Raw genomic sequence first — 16,311 nt, forward strand, 5'->3', positions numbered from 1 at the left:
CAAGAACCAAATTCCCAAAACTCCGATTTACCACTTAATTGCTTAGCATTGGCTACGATATTGTTTTTATTGGTTACATATTCATGCGACAATTAGTTCCTCACTTGACGGTCTAGGCCGAAAAGATACGAGTGTTTACGGAGACAGTAAGAAGATTTTTTCTGAGACATTTTGGAAGACATTATATTTAGTATTTATAAATATATTTTAAAATATTTGTATTTAATTTTGCGTTAACAGACATTCTAGAAAAAAGAAAATGAAAAAAATAAATAAAAAAATAATACGATCATTCTCGGAAATAGACGAAGTAACCGGATATCGCAGTTCACTGCGCAGATCGAGCGCGCAAATCGAGCGCGAAAAGTTATACGTGAGACAAAGTACACAATCTGTACACCGTTCTTTATCAGGGTAAGTGGATTTTCTTTTTTATATACATTTCAAAGGAAGTATGAGTGTTTTCCTGATCTGTTAATATTGTAATAGAAAGCTATTTTAGGCTATTGAAAGTGATTTATTTGATGCCAACGATAACATTTTTTGCGGCCATGTTGCAGACGAACCTCTACCAGATCTGAACAAACGGTTATCGTTCCCACCGCCAGTATCGTGTAGTCTTCCACCGTCTATATGTACACTGTAGTATATACACAAATATTGTCTTTTCTTACAGTCTCTGAGCTTTTGCACTCAACCGCAAGGGTCAATCCGTATAAATTCGGACATAGGGAGAAATTCGGACGATACATCCTAAATGCATTTTACGTCACACTAAATATAGCCCCAGGCCTTTAGCGCCTACAGCGATTTATTGTCACAAGGGGGTGCACACTATGCATCGTACTTAACTGCCACGCCACATGCGAATGCAGTAAAGCTGTATCGGCTGCGTTGACTTCGTTAAGTTAGAATAGTAACGAGTAGCGCTAATTGTTAGCAATTTTATTACCCATCGTGTATGTTGTGTTTTGAGTTCCGTAGCTCAATGGATAAGGCGCTTGCGTTGCGATCCAGAGGTCCCGGGTTCGATCCCGGTCCGGGGCACATACATGCCAGTCATGTTTCAGCGGAATGCTGACTGACAAATAAAGGCTTAGCCAGGCATTGAGACTTATTATTTATTTAGGGGTGTTGCAGATTATATAGCCATCACGCAGAGGACCGGATCAAAGACAACAAACGAAATTAAAAGATGACGATGTGTGATCAACACCTAATTGAAATATATTCTACGCATTCATTACAAATAAATAAAAAACATATTGATGTGTGTCTTTGCACAATTTTTGCCTACTTACAATTACGCGTTAAAAATGCATTTCGACGAATTTTAAAACAAAAAAGGCGCATACACGTAGTGAAAATAATCGTACCTTTTTCGACAATATCCTGCTAAAAGAAAGCATTTTCGATACGACTTAACTGCTGACGGGAATAACTCGACACAATGTTATAACATAATATACGGACATATACATTACCGTGTAATCATTTTATTCACCTTGAACATGGTTCTGATATATTCACTGAGATGATTATTATCAACCATCTACCAGTGAATCCGCAATAACGTTTAATAATATGAATGGCCAATCAATTGGCTTGGAATATATACGGAAAACTCCAAACGGACCACGGTAACTATGTTAGCTTATGTACGATTTGACGATTTTGCAACGTCAATACGTCATTGCAACGTCACGACGTCATTGACTGTACTGCCGTTAGAAACGCATTTAGCAATAAAAGAGAACAGACGCAACAACACATCGGGATATATTTATATAAACGCAAATTTACGACATAGCATTGAACCAAGAGGCGCGCAATCTGTTTCAGCTTACCCCAGTTGGAAGGTATTTCGTATCAATAGAGGGCTATCCAGCTTTCATGAACGACGTGAGTATGCCCATGATTACGTAACTTGCAGTCAAACTTCACGAAGCAGGAGTTTCATGAAGTGAGATGTACCTAATAATACGACGGCGAGTGCAGAACTACGTACTCGAAGAGGCTACAAAAGAAGGATTTCTATGCGCCATATGGTGAAATTGACCGGACTGTCAATGGACCATCCCAACCGTTTCGCCCAATTGCCCTCTTTACCGACGAACGCGCTTATGACGTAAGAATGACGAAAGTGTGTACAGTAAACAACGTTCTTGACAAGACGTTCCATTATATCTTGTGGAGAGTTATTTTGCGCTTGTTCACACTGTTGACGATGGAATCTACCCAAAGCAACTTGTTAAGGTAAGTTCTTTAGTGTTTTATTGCATAAGCTATATAAATGGCGCTGCGAGCACCAAACTTGCAGTATTTTCACTTATAAACAATCTGCTATTTTTAACCGTCAGCATTAAAAGTCAGCGCCAGTAGTTAGTAAGAGCCTTAGGATTGACAGACAAGATAATCTTCGGCAAAATGTTTATTGAACAACTTCAATAAATGAATTATATACAAGGGAAGTCACTCTACCCATATCAAGTACAACGAAACACCAAAATAACCAAATATATATTGGCGCTACCTCTTTTCTCCCCCTCAAAGACTGATATAATATATTATATGCATATTTGTTCATATCAATTACTCACTCAGGAGAATAAAAGGTGCCAGCCATTAAGTAACATTACACAAATCTTAATTTTCCACAAAAAACATACACATGAAATAAAACGGTTTATATGTGTAAGAGAAGCAATTTGGCAATGAAAATGTTAATAGTTATGTGGACATAACAACACTTCAATAAAAGTATCCAGGCATAGTTCAAGTGCCAGTGATAATGAATATTTTAAGAAAATAACTGTCCATACATATACATGTAAGTTATCTAAAAAAATCTCAGGCTAATAAGTGATTAACTCTTCTGGACATGTACTATGAACATCAAACTAGTAAAAACAAAATTAACTAAGTTTGTAATAAAAATAGAGGAACAGTAACAATGATAAACAGGCTTATATTAGCACAACTTAAGTGATTTTAACTAGAAAATGACTAAAACTGAAAAACTTACATATTACTGTAGTGAGTAACATATTTATTTGTACATAGTAGAAAAAGGTGATGTGTAAATGTTAGACAAAATGTAACAAGCACGAGTACAAAGTTCAACGTAAAACATAATCACTTAAATGCTTAGGCTGTTTCCGTGCACGTTGGGGCCTAGAAACGTGCTGACTGCATGGTCCTTCAGGCAAGTCAAGGACGGGAACTAGCGCCTCTGCTTCCTGGGGATTGTCATAAGAAGTCAAATCTTGCTGAGTAGGAATTTGAGACTCCATCTCCACACTGGGCTGGGTGAGTATAGGAGGAACGAAGGCTTGCGTTGATGGAGGATACGGATGGGTTACCGGTAAATCCTCGGAATCACTATCCACTGAATTGTGACACAAAGGCACTCGCGACTCAACACTTGATTGACAAGGAACATGGTAACACTCACTTATCTTGACTTTATAAGACAATGCGCGTAATTGATTGCCTATGAATTTCTTAATAAAGCACCACTGATTAGCACTATCAACAGACACAACCAAATAACGATCACGACATTGATGCTTCTTCCTATCGGAATATAAATACACTAAATCACCAACACTGATATTGGGTACTGCATTTGAAGTATCACTTTTGCATTTAGACTTAGCACTAAACTGATGATTGTCGAGTCGGTTATCATGTTGTTTCAAAATAAGCTCCCTATCAGATAAGGGAATCTGCTCATTTGTGAATTGACTTCTCTGTGTCCATATTTCTCTAGAAGAAAGGCCTGCATGTCGAATTCTGGAGTTTAATCGCGCAGTAGCAGTTGCTAACTGTAGTGGTGTAAGTGGATGACCGCCAGGTTCTTGTCGAACTATTTCAGATTCAAGCTCGAGAATATTTTTTTCTGCAACAGGGTTCTTGTTTGGGTTCTTGACTCTACCCACATCCAAAACTACACGGTATCTGCGTAAAACGTCGTCTTGTTGTAATGCAATAAAACCTGGTGCTGGATCACATCTAACTACTGCCATTGGTCCGTCAAGAGGATGTAACTCAACCATAAGACTGAGTAATGCACTACGTAATGTCTCAGCTCTTTCATTGTCAATGATACAAGATTTGGTCAAAGAGCTGACGGTTTCCCGCAAAACTAAAATCATCTGCTTGCTGCGGCGTAGAACGTCCACAGCAAAAGAAGCACCGACAATTTCAGGAGCTTCTTCGGATGATTGTTCAATTATAGTCTTAGGCACAGACTTTAAGGAAGCACACACATTACATGCATTGTGTACACGATCAACAACTTGAACTAAGTCTAAAAGATGAAATTGTCTTTTCACGGCTAACACAAGTTGATGTTTAGATGGGTGATCAAGCTTAATGTGAAGCGCAGTCACAAGTCCGTCAGCAATAGAGCGCGGAACTACAATGAGGTCAACAGGAGACACGAGAGGATCAGTTCGCGTCACCACCAAAATATTGTCTCTTGAAATGGAAACATCGTTCAAATATCTTTTGACATCCCGAACATTAGTTAGCTTCTTGGATGGTCTAGTACCCTGCCTGAGGTGAGCATGAACGCGGCGTAAGTCTGGGCAGCTTTGCTGAATGTCTTTCCAAGCTGATCTGGATGCATAAGGCAGTTGAAGACCCGAGGCCGCAGTATTTGCACCATACGAAGCGCGCACAACAGAGTCCTCAGTCTCTATTATAAATTTGCAAATTTGACAGTTCTGACTAGTGCACTCTGGGGCATTGCGACTAGCGAAGTCTGAGGGCAAATTCACAGATCCCGCCAGATGTCGTAGGTTCACACCATAACGACTGACAGTAGACAAGAAAGATGTGACTCTTGGACTGGACGAAAACTCACCTCTGCACAACCTCTCAATAGAACGAACACAAGGCAAACTGTCTGTTAAAACACATGTTTGGCACTTGGATTGAATAATGTAGGGACTGAAATGCTTTACTGCAGCATTGATAGATAAAGCCTCTATCTCGCAAGGTAGCCACGTCACTTGATGCTTCCGTAGTTTGGCACTGAAGAAACCGGCTAAATGTAGGCTATTGTTTCGGGTAACATACATAGTGGCACCTATGCCTCTCTGAACTACAGAGCCATCCGTAACAATCCAAATTTAATCGTCCGGCCTCGGTAATACTATTGACTTGTGGTTGAGAAGAGCTTTCTGTGCAGCCGTAAATTGGTTATGTAACTCATCACTCCACGAAATTGTGTCCTGTCCAGGGCGACCAGCGATAGCGTCTTCAAGCTGAGAGAGGTATCGTGATGTATTGGGGATCACTCTACCCAAGATCTTATAAGCACCAATAAAACTTCGCAAACCCTTGACAGTTTCAGGAGTAGTACAAGTACACAAGGCTGATAATTTGTGTTTGCTTGCTGAAAGTGTGCCATTCGACCATGTCCAACCCAAGATAGTAGTTGTCGTAGGACATATGATTGTCTTTGTTGGCGATAATTTCAGGTTTGCTTTGTCTAGTGCTGTCAAAACACGCTTCCAATTTTCAAAGAGAGATGACAGAGTGTCTGCACCACAATAAAGGTCATCAGCGAGCTTAGCTACAATGCCGTCTTCTAGACATTCACCTAGTACGCGGCACATGACCTCCTCAAGTGCTGTTTCAGAGCCTGGCATTCCCATCGCGGTCCTTGTATACACTCGTACACCCTTGAATGGTGTAACTACACCACAATATTTCATAGAGTCCTTGCTCAAGGGTATCTGGTAAAAAGCACTGGTCAGGTCGGTTACAATTAAATATTTCCACGGTGCAATAGTGCGCAAAATGGTGTCTACATCTGGCATTAAAGATGGCTGTGGTTTGCTGTACCTTGCTACCTCACTGAAAGCGGTAACTAGTCTGTAACCGCCCTGCGCCTTCTTCACTAAAAATGAGGGGTTCAAGTATTCGACACTAACGTCAACATCTTCTGGACGAGCAAAAACACCTTTTTCTTCCAGGTCATCAAACTTAGCCTGTAACTCAACAGGCTTGTCTCTTGCATATTGAGGTACTCTTCCTTTACGTTGCGGCGGTAGTGTGGGGCCCATGTTAACTTTTGCTTCGAAAAGTCCGCATGCTCCATTATATCCAGAAATGTCTCCATTGAAAACACTCTCATACAGGGTATGAAGGGAATGAAATTGAACTTTTATGTCATTGGGTAAAATGTTGTCAGGGTCCATATCAATGCTTTTTGATGAGGATTTCTCAATGCATACTGGTTCACACAAGGTAGGTTCAGACACAACGTTATTTAATACCATTGGGATAGTTGGAAGCACCTGGCAAAAATGATCGTGCTTGCCTAGCTTTTGTGGAATCCCAGAATCATTTAGGATTCTAATCTTTCCATCAATGGCATCTATTATCTGTGGGGTGGGCCAGGAACCGTTTGTGTTGACACAGTCAGATCTGGGCTCTAAAGCAAGAATTGTGTCTGGTGTTTCTGTCGAGGGTAACTGTACCTCAATGTAATCCCCTGGCCACACAATGGTATTGGAAGAAGATACTCGTAAAACATACGGACGTTTTGTTAAACCATCTGCATGTTTACTGTCACTAGATGAAGCAGAAGGGCCATATAATATTGGTGGATCAGATGCTATCCTGATTTCATGCTTCGATGGTCGGAGAGATATATCGTTCGCTTCCATGAAGGGGATACCACCTAGTACATCGACATCAAACTTGTCTACAACTAATGCATCAAAAGACAGCTGCCTGCAGCCCCTGGTGAACTTGATATGTACCTCACCTACGGTAGGAAGAGGGGTCATGCCATCAGCCTGAATAGCTGTCTGAGAGGCACTCATTACATGGATACCCAACTTTTTCGCAACTGAGAGCTTCATAATGTTAAGTTCAGCACCAGAATCAAGAGTTATTGTGGGGGTGTTATGCCCATAGAACACTTTAAAGGTTGGGGATCTTTTGGCACTGACACGACGGGTTGCTGGAGTAACCCGTAACATGCTTTTACTTTGATCCTCTTCACTGTTATAGCTATCGTCAGGATCTACAGCCTCCTCGCTTGTGTTCTCTTCAATGGTCTGTCTTATTTTGCCCATGTAGAGTTTGTCAGCCTCAGGTAAGAATTTACATGCACTTAAGAAGTGTTGAAATCGAGGGCGGCCGGCCTGTTTACACAAAGGACAAACAGGTCCATTGCGCTTTGTTTTGACAAAGTCCTTTGATTTCTGCATGGCTGTCCTCAGCACCTTAGAGTCTTGCATTGAAACCAACTCATCTAAAAGACTATCCATGGCAACAGATATCTCTGGCTTGATAGAAGCAATAGTCTTAGATCGAAGCTCTGTTCCATATCGCTGTCTAATCAAAGCAGGAAGGCCAGGGTTGATTGCACGCAACCACATTAAAACGATAATGTTTTCAAGTGACGGGGACATTTCCTCGTCCGAGTCTATATTTACTCCGTGATGAGTGATGTTACCGTCTCGCTTTAACAAATTATCCTCAACAAAACTTGTAATACGCTGAAAGAGATCTTCAGGTCTCTCTTCAGGCTCAAGTTTAATGTCATTCAAATCTAGAAAATGAGCACCTGACTGTTGGAACCCAAAGTGTGAGCGTATTGTCTGCCAAATAAATTGAATCGAAGTAGAGTTTTTCACAATTGAATTTCTACTTATCACTGGGCAATAGTTTGCAATCTGACCAAGCATTAGTTCAAGATGAGTAACCTTTTGCTGGGCAGATCGTCTTGAAGCCTGTGGGATGTTTTCGCCATCATTTGCCAAACCACGTAGAGCCTGAGTTGGAGTTTTCTTCAGCCAGGTGAAACCGTCAACGAGGAATGGAGCAAAATTAGCATCAAGCGACAAGGTATATTCAAGATTTTGCCTCCAAGACTCAAAGGAAGTTATGGTTTCGCTTTTTGTCAAGCACCACTGTTTAGGTGCACGTGTTGCCATATTTAAGATTACAAGTCCACTGATAAAGGAGAAATCAGCGTCAATCTGGAATGTTTTGGCTCAGAAATAGCCTTACTGTTCAGAATGAAGCGTAGGTTCGTATTTAGCCGCTGCCACCACGCCAGTAGTTAGTAAGAGCCTTAGGATTGACAGACAAGATAATCTGCGGCAAAACGTTTATTGAACAACTTCAATAAATGAATTATATACAAGGGAAGTCACTCTACCCATATCAAGTACAACGAAACACCAAAATAACCAAATATATATTGGCGCAGCCGTCTTGAAAATAAATAAAGTTTCATTTAAATTTAAGTTTCCTATCGTTGTTTTGTTCACTTTTAGTGAATATAATATTTCTTTAATATACTTAAAGTACTTTTCATTAAACTAAACCGATTTCGTCGGTTTTTGTCAGCTTATTGCCCAAATTTTAGGTTTGACTATTTACGTCATATTGCGGTTCGCTGAACCGTTTAACAGCTCATCTGTGAAGTCTATTTTTAGGTTGTTTATGTTGAATGTGTTGAACTGCGAATTCTATTTAAATCATCACACGTTTATATTTAGAGCAGTGTTTATTTACATTGCTCTGTCGCATGTGTGACTTGTTTTGGCTCCATATAAGCCATCTATATTTAGCTGACTGTACATTTGAATTGTGATTGTTTTGTCTATTGTCTACCGTCAGGCAAATCGCAACATTTTTAGATAATCAGCATAACGTTTCAGTATAGTATTTCTGCTACTCAATTTAATTCTGATAGTTTCACATTTTCATCATTAATAATTCCGCTATAAGTGATGATGATACTTAAATATATCATTTGAGTGTTCTTCGAATTGAATTTGATTGTTTCATTGAATTTGTTTGTGTATTGTAGTGAAAACAATTCACTATTTATCAAGTAATAACTGGTGAATTTCGAACTTTTTTTCTTTGGGTGTATTTATATCAGATAGGAGTGCGGTTGTGGAGACTCAGGCGACTGTGTCGAGTCCAGAGATGGATTTGATTCAGAGACCCGAGCCAGTCAGTTGTGTAGCGAAAGGGGCCCAAGTGATGGCGTCTGCTCAAGTGGCAGAGTAAATTCCAGAGCCCGGGTCTCTGGTGAACGAGTGTGAATGGGGCGATGAGATGGAAACTGCACCTGTGGTTCGTGAGTGGATTTCGGCTAGGAATGCGGAACTCACTGCATTCGACAGCCACTTTCACTTTGACCGCAGTTGTAAGGCGACCAAGGTTGGTTCTATTGAGGCGTTGGTGGGGCATACCGTGGGGCCAATGCCTGAGGTACCGGTGCGGGTAAATGGGGGAATTGCAGTTTTCTGCGATCCACCCAATTACCCAAAGGAGTGCTCGTGTTAGTTGAAATAACATGCAAAGGTAAAAAAAGGAATGAGTCATGCAATGGAAAAAACGAGGCCAGAATTTTTCCGATCTGTAAGTATGAGATCATATTGTGTGGTCTTGGGACGTGGTATGGGTGTGTGGCAGACTGTCCTGGTCGGGTGAAGAGGAGGGCTATAAAATGGGGAGGAATATGGTGAATTGACCGGACTGTCAATGGACCATCCCAACCGTTTTGCCCAATTGCCCTCTTTACCGATGAACGCGCTTATGACGTAAGAATGACGAAAGTGTGTGCAGTAAACAACCTTCTTGACACGACGTTCCATAATATCTTGTGGAGTTATTCTGCGCTTGTATCTCGTGTAAGTACCTGTTATCGAACAGCACCTATTATCGGACGCTTTGTTTTGGTTCTGTATGCACATGCGCAAAAGTGCGCATGACGTCACATTGATAAACAAATGGTCGCAATGAAGTCCATGACCTACTTGCCTACTTAGCTTGAAACAAATGCGCCAAAAACAGGTTAAAGGGATGCATTTATTGTTATTAACACCGTTTTATGTGTTTTTTGCTATTACTTTTTGAATGCATTTATCAAAACGTGCATTTACACACCAAAAAGCATATTTCCGTTTGCAATTTTGATTGCAGCAGACGCAGATTTTTTCGCCGAGTCCGGGTCACGTGATAGTCATGTGACTTTGTATATACTGGAGTAGTATTTATGAAGTGTCGGGTAATAGGTCGTGTTTACATCGGCCGCCATTTTGTTTTGTCTGCTAGAGGTGACAATAACCAGGGAATCATTGTTATAAATTCTTGACGGAAGATTGCTGGAAAACTTTGCAGATTAATCATTCAATGATTGATCTGTTAGTCATTTGTTAAAACAAAATGTTTTTGTCATTTTAAGTGTTTCAATTTTAAGGAAATTTAACGTAATTTCTTAGGTGTTCGATAACTGGTTCGTCCACCATACACACTGTTGACGATGGAATCTACCCAAAGCAACTTGCTAAGGTAAGTTCTTTAGTGTTTTATTGCATAAGCACTATAGCCAGGCCGCGTCGCAGAATAATTATAGGCAAACCAGGCCCAGTCACAAAGGAGCTGTATTTACAGAAATTCACCATGTTTGGGGCTGGATTTTACGCGTTTGGGCAAGTTTCGTGGAATAACTGCGTTTGTTTCATGAATTTAATAGCATGGCGAGTTTTTAAGAAAAAAAGCGTTTTTAGAGGAAAATAAGAAAAAATAACGTACAAAATCTCGTCTGGAGCATCTCAGATCCCAACAATTTGTGCTGAAATAACTCATAAACATGTTTTGATTGTTGTTTACTTCTTTTTCTACATAGCTTGTAACAATATTCCAGTATTATGACCGATTTATATTGTTAAGGGTTATCTTTTTTACTCCTAAATGCCCTTTATGAATCAAAGCTCCTACCGCGAAAGCCAGATGGCTTACCAGGCGTTATAATAAAATACATTTTAAAGCATTTCTACGTGAAAGATCGGTCTGAAATTTGGCATGCACACAGAAAATAGGTTCATAAGTATCGAGAAAGACTTATTTTTCGCGATGTTAACAGTAAACTTTGTCTTTTAAGTCGTACTTTTTATCGTAGATCTTTAATTCAATGTTAAATAATTTCGCGTTTACACTTAATAAAATGCAAATTTATCGTCTTTATCGATGTTTATTTATTATCATAATATTTTTTAGTAAAAGATATTAATCTTGTTAAAAAAATAATCCTTATTTCTTGTCTCGATGATGCGCCGAAGATCATCTTTAGTTCTCAATTTTAAATTGTAGTCCTCCGATGCAACTTTGTTCGTGTCTTCCTTACCAGATACTGTTCAAGTTGGAAGTAACGGCTTACTCCCAGTTTGTTAAAAACTTATAACCTTAGTTTATCGTCGTTATTTCGAAGACATTTCATCCGAATTTCTATTTTTTTCGAAGTAGTGCGTTTTCAATTTGTTCTTTCGTTAGTTAATTAGAAACAAGAGCTGTCACCATAGGATGACATTTGCCCCCTACGCTTTGATAGAAGTTATGAGCATTTTTCGAAACCTAAACACAGATTTTGCAACCTAAACGCGGACCCTAAGTTCAAGGTCAAGGTCACAGGGGTCAAAATTTGTGTGCGTATGGAAAGGCCTTGTCCATATACACATGCATACCAAATATGAAGGCTTTATCTCAAGGGACATAGAAGTTATGAGCATTTTTCGAAACCTAAAAGCAGATTTCGAAACCTAAACGCTGACCCTTACTTCAAGGTCAAGGTCACAGGGGTAAAAAATGTGTGCCTATGGAAAGGCCTTGTCCATAGACACATGCATACCAAATATGAAGGTTATATCTCAAGGGACATAGAAGTTATGAGCATTTTCCGAAACCTAAACGCAGATTTCGAAACCTAAACGCGGACCCTAAGTTCAAGGTCAAGGTCACAGGGGTAAACAATTGTGTGCGTATGGAAAAGCCTTGTCAATATACACATGCATACCAAATATGAAGGTTATATCTCAAGGGACATAAATGTTATGAGCATTTTTCGAAACCTAAACGCAAAGTGTGACGGAAAGACGGACAGACGGACAGACATACGGACGGACACACAGACGGACAGTCCGATCACTATATGCCCCCTTTTCTTCGAAAGGGGCCATAAAAATAAGTCGAACTCCGGTATTCATTATCATCGCTATTTCAAACCCGGTCCTATCTCGAGTTATCATGGCTCAACTCCGGTATTCCTTATTATCGCTATTTCAAACCCGGTCCTATCTCGAGTTATCATGGCTCGATTGCTCATTGTCGACAAAGGTATTACTAGTTAACTACCCCGGATACTCATAAATATTCTGCAAAGAACCCAGTGTATGGAAAATATACTAAAAGTACCCCGTAGTATGACCGGGTGCTTTTGAACGTATTTTCCATACACGGTGTTTATGGAAGTAGAACCAGAGGTACATTTAAGTAGTGACTGAGTTGACAACAACCAATGGAGAGTTAAAATGTCTAGTTATCAAATGATGATCGACATCTAATCGTCAAGTTCAAAGTCTATTTTCACACCTATTGATGCAAACAAACGCTTTTCTCTTGATTTTACAGAACAGATCAGAAAAGAACAGAACAGAAAGGGCTGCACAGATGACAAGGGCTGCATTGACGACAAGGGCTGCACTGATGATGACAAGGGCTCCGCAGATGACAAGGACTGCAATGATGATATCAAAAGCCGCCAATATGATTAGAGCTGCATTGATGACATGTGCTGCAATGATGATGATAAGGGCTTCATAGATTGCACGGGCTACATTGATAACAAGGGATACACTGATGACAAGGGCTGCATCGATGACAAGGACAAGGGCCGCCCTGATGAAAAGGCCTGCACTTATGACAACGAATGCACTGAAGACATGGGCTGCAATGACGATGACAAGGGCTGCACTGCTGACGTCGAGGGCAGCACAGATACAAAGGGCTGCATTGATGGCAAAGGCTCCGCATGTGATAAGGGCTGCAATGATGATGCCAAAAGCCGCCTAGATGACACACGCTGCACAGATGACACGGGCTTCACATGTGACAAGGGCTGCGCAGATGACAAGGGGTGCAATAATGAAAAGGGCTTTGATCATAATGATAGGGGCTTTACTGATGATGACACGGGCTGCACTGGTAATAAAAAGGGCTGCACATATGACAAGGGCTGCACATATGACACGCTCTGCGCTGATGACAAAGGCTGCGCAGACGACAAAGACTGCGCAGATGACAAAGGCAGCGCAGATGTAAAAGGCTGCGAAGATGACAAGGGCTGCACTGAATACACGGGCTGCGCAGATGACAAAGGCTGCGCAGATGACAAAGGTTGCGCAAATGACAAAGGCAGCGCAGATGTCAAAGGCTGCGAAGATGACAAGGGATGCACAGACGACACGGGCTGTGCAGATAACACAGGCTGTGCAGATGACAAGAGTCTCACAGATGACAAGGGCTGCACAGATGACACGGGCTGCGCAGATGATAAAGGCTGCACAGATGACAAAGGCATCGCAGATGACAAGGGATGCAAATGCGACAAGGCTGCGCAGATGACAAAGATTGCGCAGATGACAAAGACTGCACAGATGACAAAGACTGCGCAGATGACAAAGGCTGCACAGATGACAAACGCTGCGCAGATGATAAAGGCTGCACAGATGACAAAGGCATCGCAGATGACAAGGGATGCAAATGCGACAAAGGCTGCGCAGATGACAAAGGTTGCGCAGATGACAAAGACTGCACAGATGACAAAGACTGCGCAAATGACAAAGGCTGCGCAGATGACACGGGATGCGCAGATAACAAAGGCTGCGCAGATGACAAGGGATACACAGATGACATATGTTGCGCAGATGACAAAGGCTGCGCAGATGACAAAAGTCTCACAGATAACAAGGGATGTAATGGTGACACGGGTTGCGCAGATGACAAAGGCTGCGCAGATGACAAAGGCTGGGCAGATGACACTGGCTGCGCAAATGACAAAGGCTGCGCAGATGACACGGGCTGCGCAGATGACAAAGGATGCGCATATGACAAGGGATACACAGATGACACGTGTTGCGCAGATGACAAAGGCTGCGCAGATGACAAGAGTCTCACAGATAACAAGGGATGCACTGGTGACTCGGGTTGCGCAGATGAGAAAGGCTGCGCAGATGACAAAAGCTGCGCAGATGACAAGGGATGCACAGATGACAAGGGCTGCGCAGATGACAAATGCTGCGCAGATGACAAAGGCTGCGCAGACTACAAAGTCTGCGCAGATGACAAGAGATGCACAGATGACAAGAGCTGCACAGATGACACGGGCTGCATTGACGTCAAGGGCTGCGCAGATAAGACGGACTGCGCTGATGACAAAGGCTGCAATCATGAAAAGACCCTCACTGATGAAAATGGCTGCACAGGTGATAAGGGCTGCACATATGACAAGTGCCTAACTTATGACAGGGTATGTGCAAATGACAAGGGCTGCAATTATGATGACAATGGGCTTCAGGATTGCATGATACTGGGTGATTACAAGAACCTGCAGCCATATAAGGACGACGCCACTAGTGACCTTACAAAGAAGAAGTCGTCGGACACAGGGTGGAAACTCATAAAAAGAATCCGTGTAGTATTGAGACGATTATGTTGCATACAGAAGATCAAAGACTAAATCGACAACATTGTTTGTACACTTTTGTTATTCAATTTAAATAAAGTTTGATAAACACAATTTTCTTTATAATATGTGTGATATTATATAATTACCAAAAAATGAATTACATGTATACAACCACGTACGTGAACTTGCATGAACCGCAGAAACACAGGTTTGTGCCTTCGAAATGTAATTCATGTAATAAGTCTGCGATGTTAAAATACAAAAAAATACACAACATTACCAGGAGCCTTTTTTGCCGTCTTAATATACCGGACTGTATTCTGAAATTTAATGACGTTTATATTTTCGGTCTTATGATGACATGTAAACGTGCTTACAACAACTGAACCGATACCTTATAAATACATCTTTGCTATTTAATTGAAGTACAAGTATACTCTTTTGTTTATTTATTCCTTATTTACTCGCTTGCCCGTGTGAGATATATATGGCGTTGTGCAGATTTATTGACGTTTATTAAACTTAGTTCAGTACTTAACAGATTGATTCATACACGGAAAAGGGTGTATACTGCATATTTTTAATTGTGTTGACGGATATTTTGATTTGTATACCCGTTATTAAACTCAAAACAAATTTATACTAATGTATGTGTGCGTGTGTGTGTTTCGAGGTTTGAGGCTGAATTTTGTGTCTCGTTTTTTCCCAGCACTCATAAATAATTCACTGACTACAATCCCTTTCATAATAGCGAATTTCAAATTGAAGATTTTTAAATGTGTTGTTGCCTTTTGCTGTTTGGGGAAGCCCCACTACCCGTAGGAAATTCCACCTTTTTGGGGTAACGGAGCGCATATATATAGCGCGTACAGCAAACCTTCGGCGACATCTTCACCCGAAACGACGGCACCGAGACCGGCAGTCGAACTTGGCGCATGCATGGCCCACTGGAACAAACATGTGTGTCAAGTTTCGTCGCTCTCGGACATATAGCCAGACACATAAGTTATGAAAAGGCTCCCATTTTGGGGTAACGGTGCGCATATATACAGCGCGTATAGCGAACCTTCGGCGACACTTTCACCGGAAACGACGGTATGGTGACTACCAATAAAACTTACATGCGCCTATAGCAAGGATTGCATCCGGGTCGCCTAGGTGAGAAGCACGAGTGCCAACCACTGCGCTGACCCCGAACAACCGGAGTGCCAACCACTGCGCTAACCGAACAGCCGGCGAATGCCGACCCCCGCGCTGACCAAACAGCCGGACTGGCCTCGCTCTGGGAAATCCACTTAAACCTTTACCACTTAAATACTTATTTTGACGTATTTGTAGTACCTTAAAAAGTTAAATTTAATTAAAGACCTTTCTTACCAGATTCAAGTTTTAAAGGCGTCATTTCAAACCCTTAGATACCGATGAGCAGCAAACAGCATACAACCTGAACATACGGCGAGTTTCTCGCATTCTGTTCTGGTTTTATGCTTTTTGCACATAATCGTTTTCACTTTGTTTCTGAATGGCAAAGGGTTAATTCATGTGCGTTAAGATTAGTCATATGTTTGCTTACGCAGTCCGTAAAGGCCTGTCAGGAATGACATTTTCCGCCTAAATGGATTTCCGCTAATAAGATTATGAATAGAATAATATAATAGAAGAATACATCTGTATTGCATAAAGCGATAAACGTTTTTCAACTCTCATTTGTTTTTCATTTTTTTCCAACACTCTAACACCTCAATTATGACTTGGAGATGAACTATTCGTTGGATTCGGGGCTGTCCATTAAAAAACAAAAT

At 41.1% G+C, this 16,311-nt stretch overlaps 1 protein-coding gene across 3 annotated transcripts; it reads left to right on the forward strand.

The window, feature by feature from the left end:
- The first annotated feature begins 1,713 nt into the window (after positions 1-1,713).
- On the forward strand, positions 1,714-14,620 carry LOC127848520 (prestalk protein-like). 3 transcript variants are annotated; one of them, XM_052381031.1, is made up of 4 exons: positions 1,714-2,256; positions 8,921-9,204; positions 12,454-13,218; positions 13,830-14,620. In XM_052381031.1, exons 3-4 carry the CDS (start codon positions 12,612-12,614, stop codon positions 14,558-14,560), a joined length of 1,338 nt encoding a protein of 445 aa, XP_052236991.1. In that variant the 5' UTR covers positions 1,714-2,256; positions 8,921-9,204; positions 12,454-12,611; the 3' UTR covers positions 14,561-14,620. The 3 variants fall into 3 exon arrangements, with proteins under 3 accessions (XP_052236991.1, XP_052236989.1, XP_052236990.1); XM_052381029.1 differs by lacking the exons at positions 1,714-2,256; positions 8,921-9,204 and adding an exon at positions 9,767-10,338; XM_052381030.1 differs by lacking the exons at positions 1,714-2,256; positions 8,921-9,204 and having other exon boundaries at positions 12,060-13,218.
- Positions 14,621-16,311: the final 1,691 nt, after the last annotated feature.

This window comes from Dreissena polymorpha, chromosome 10, assembly GCF_020536995.1.
Source record: "Dreissena polymorpha isolate Duluth1 chromosome 10, UMN_Dpol_1.0, whole genome shotgun sequence".
Classification (NCBI taxonomy): domain Eukaryota; kingdom Metazoa; phylum Mollusca; class Bivalvia; order Myida; family Dreissenidae; genus Dreissena; species Dreissena polymorpha.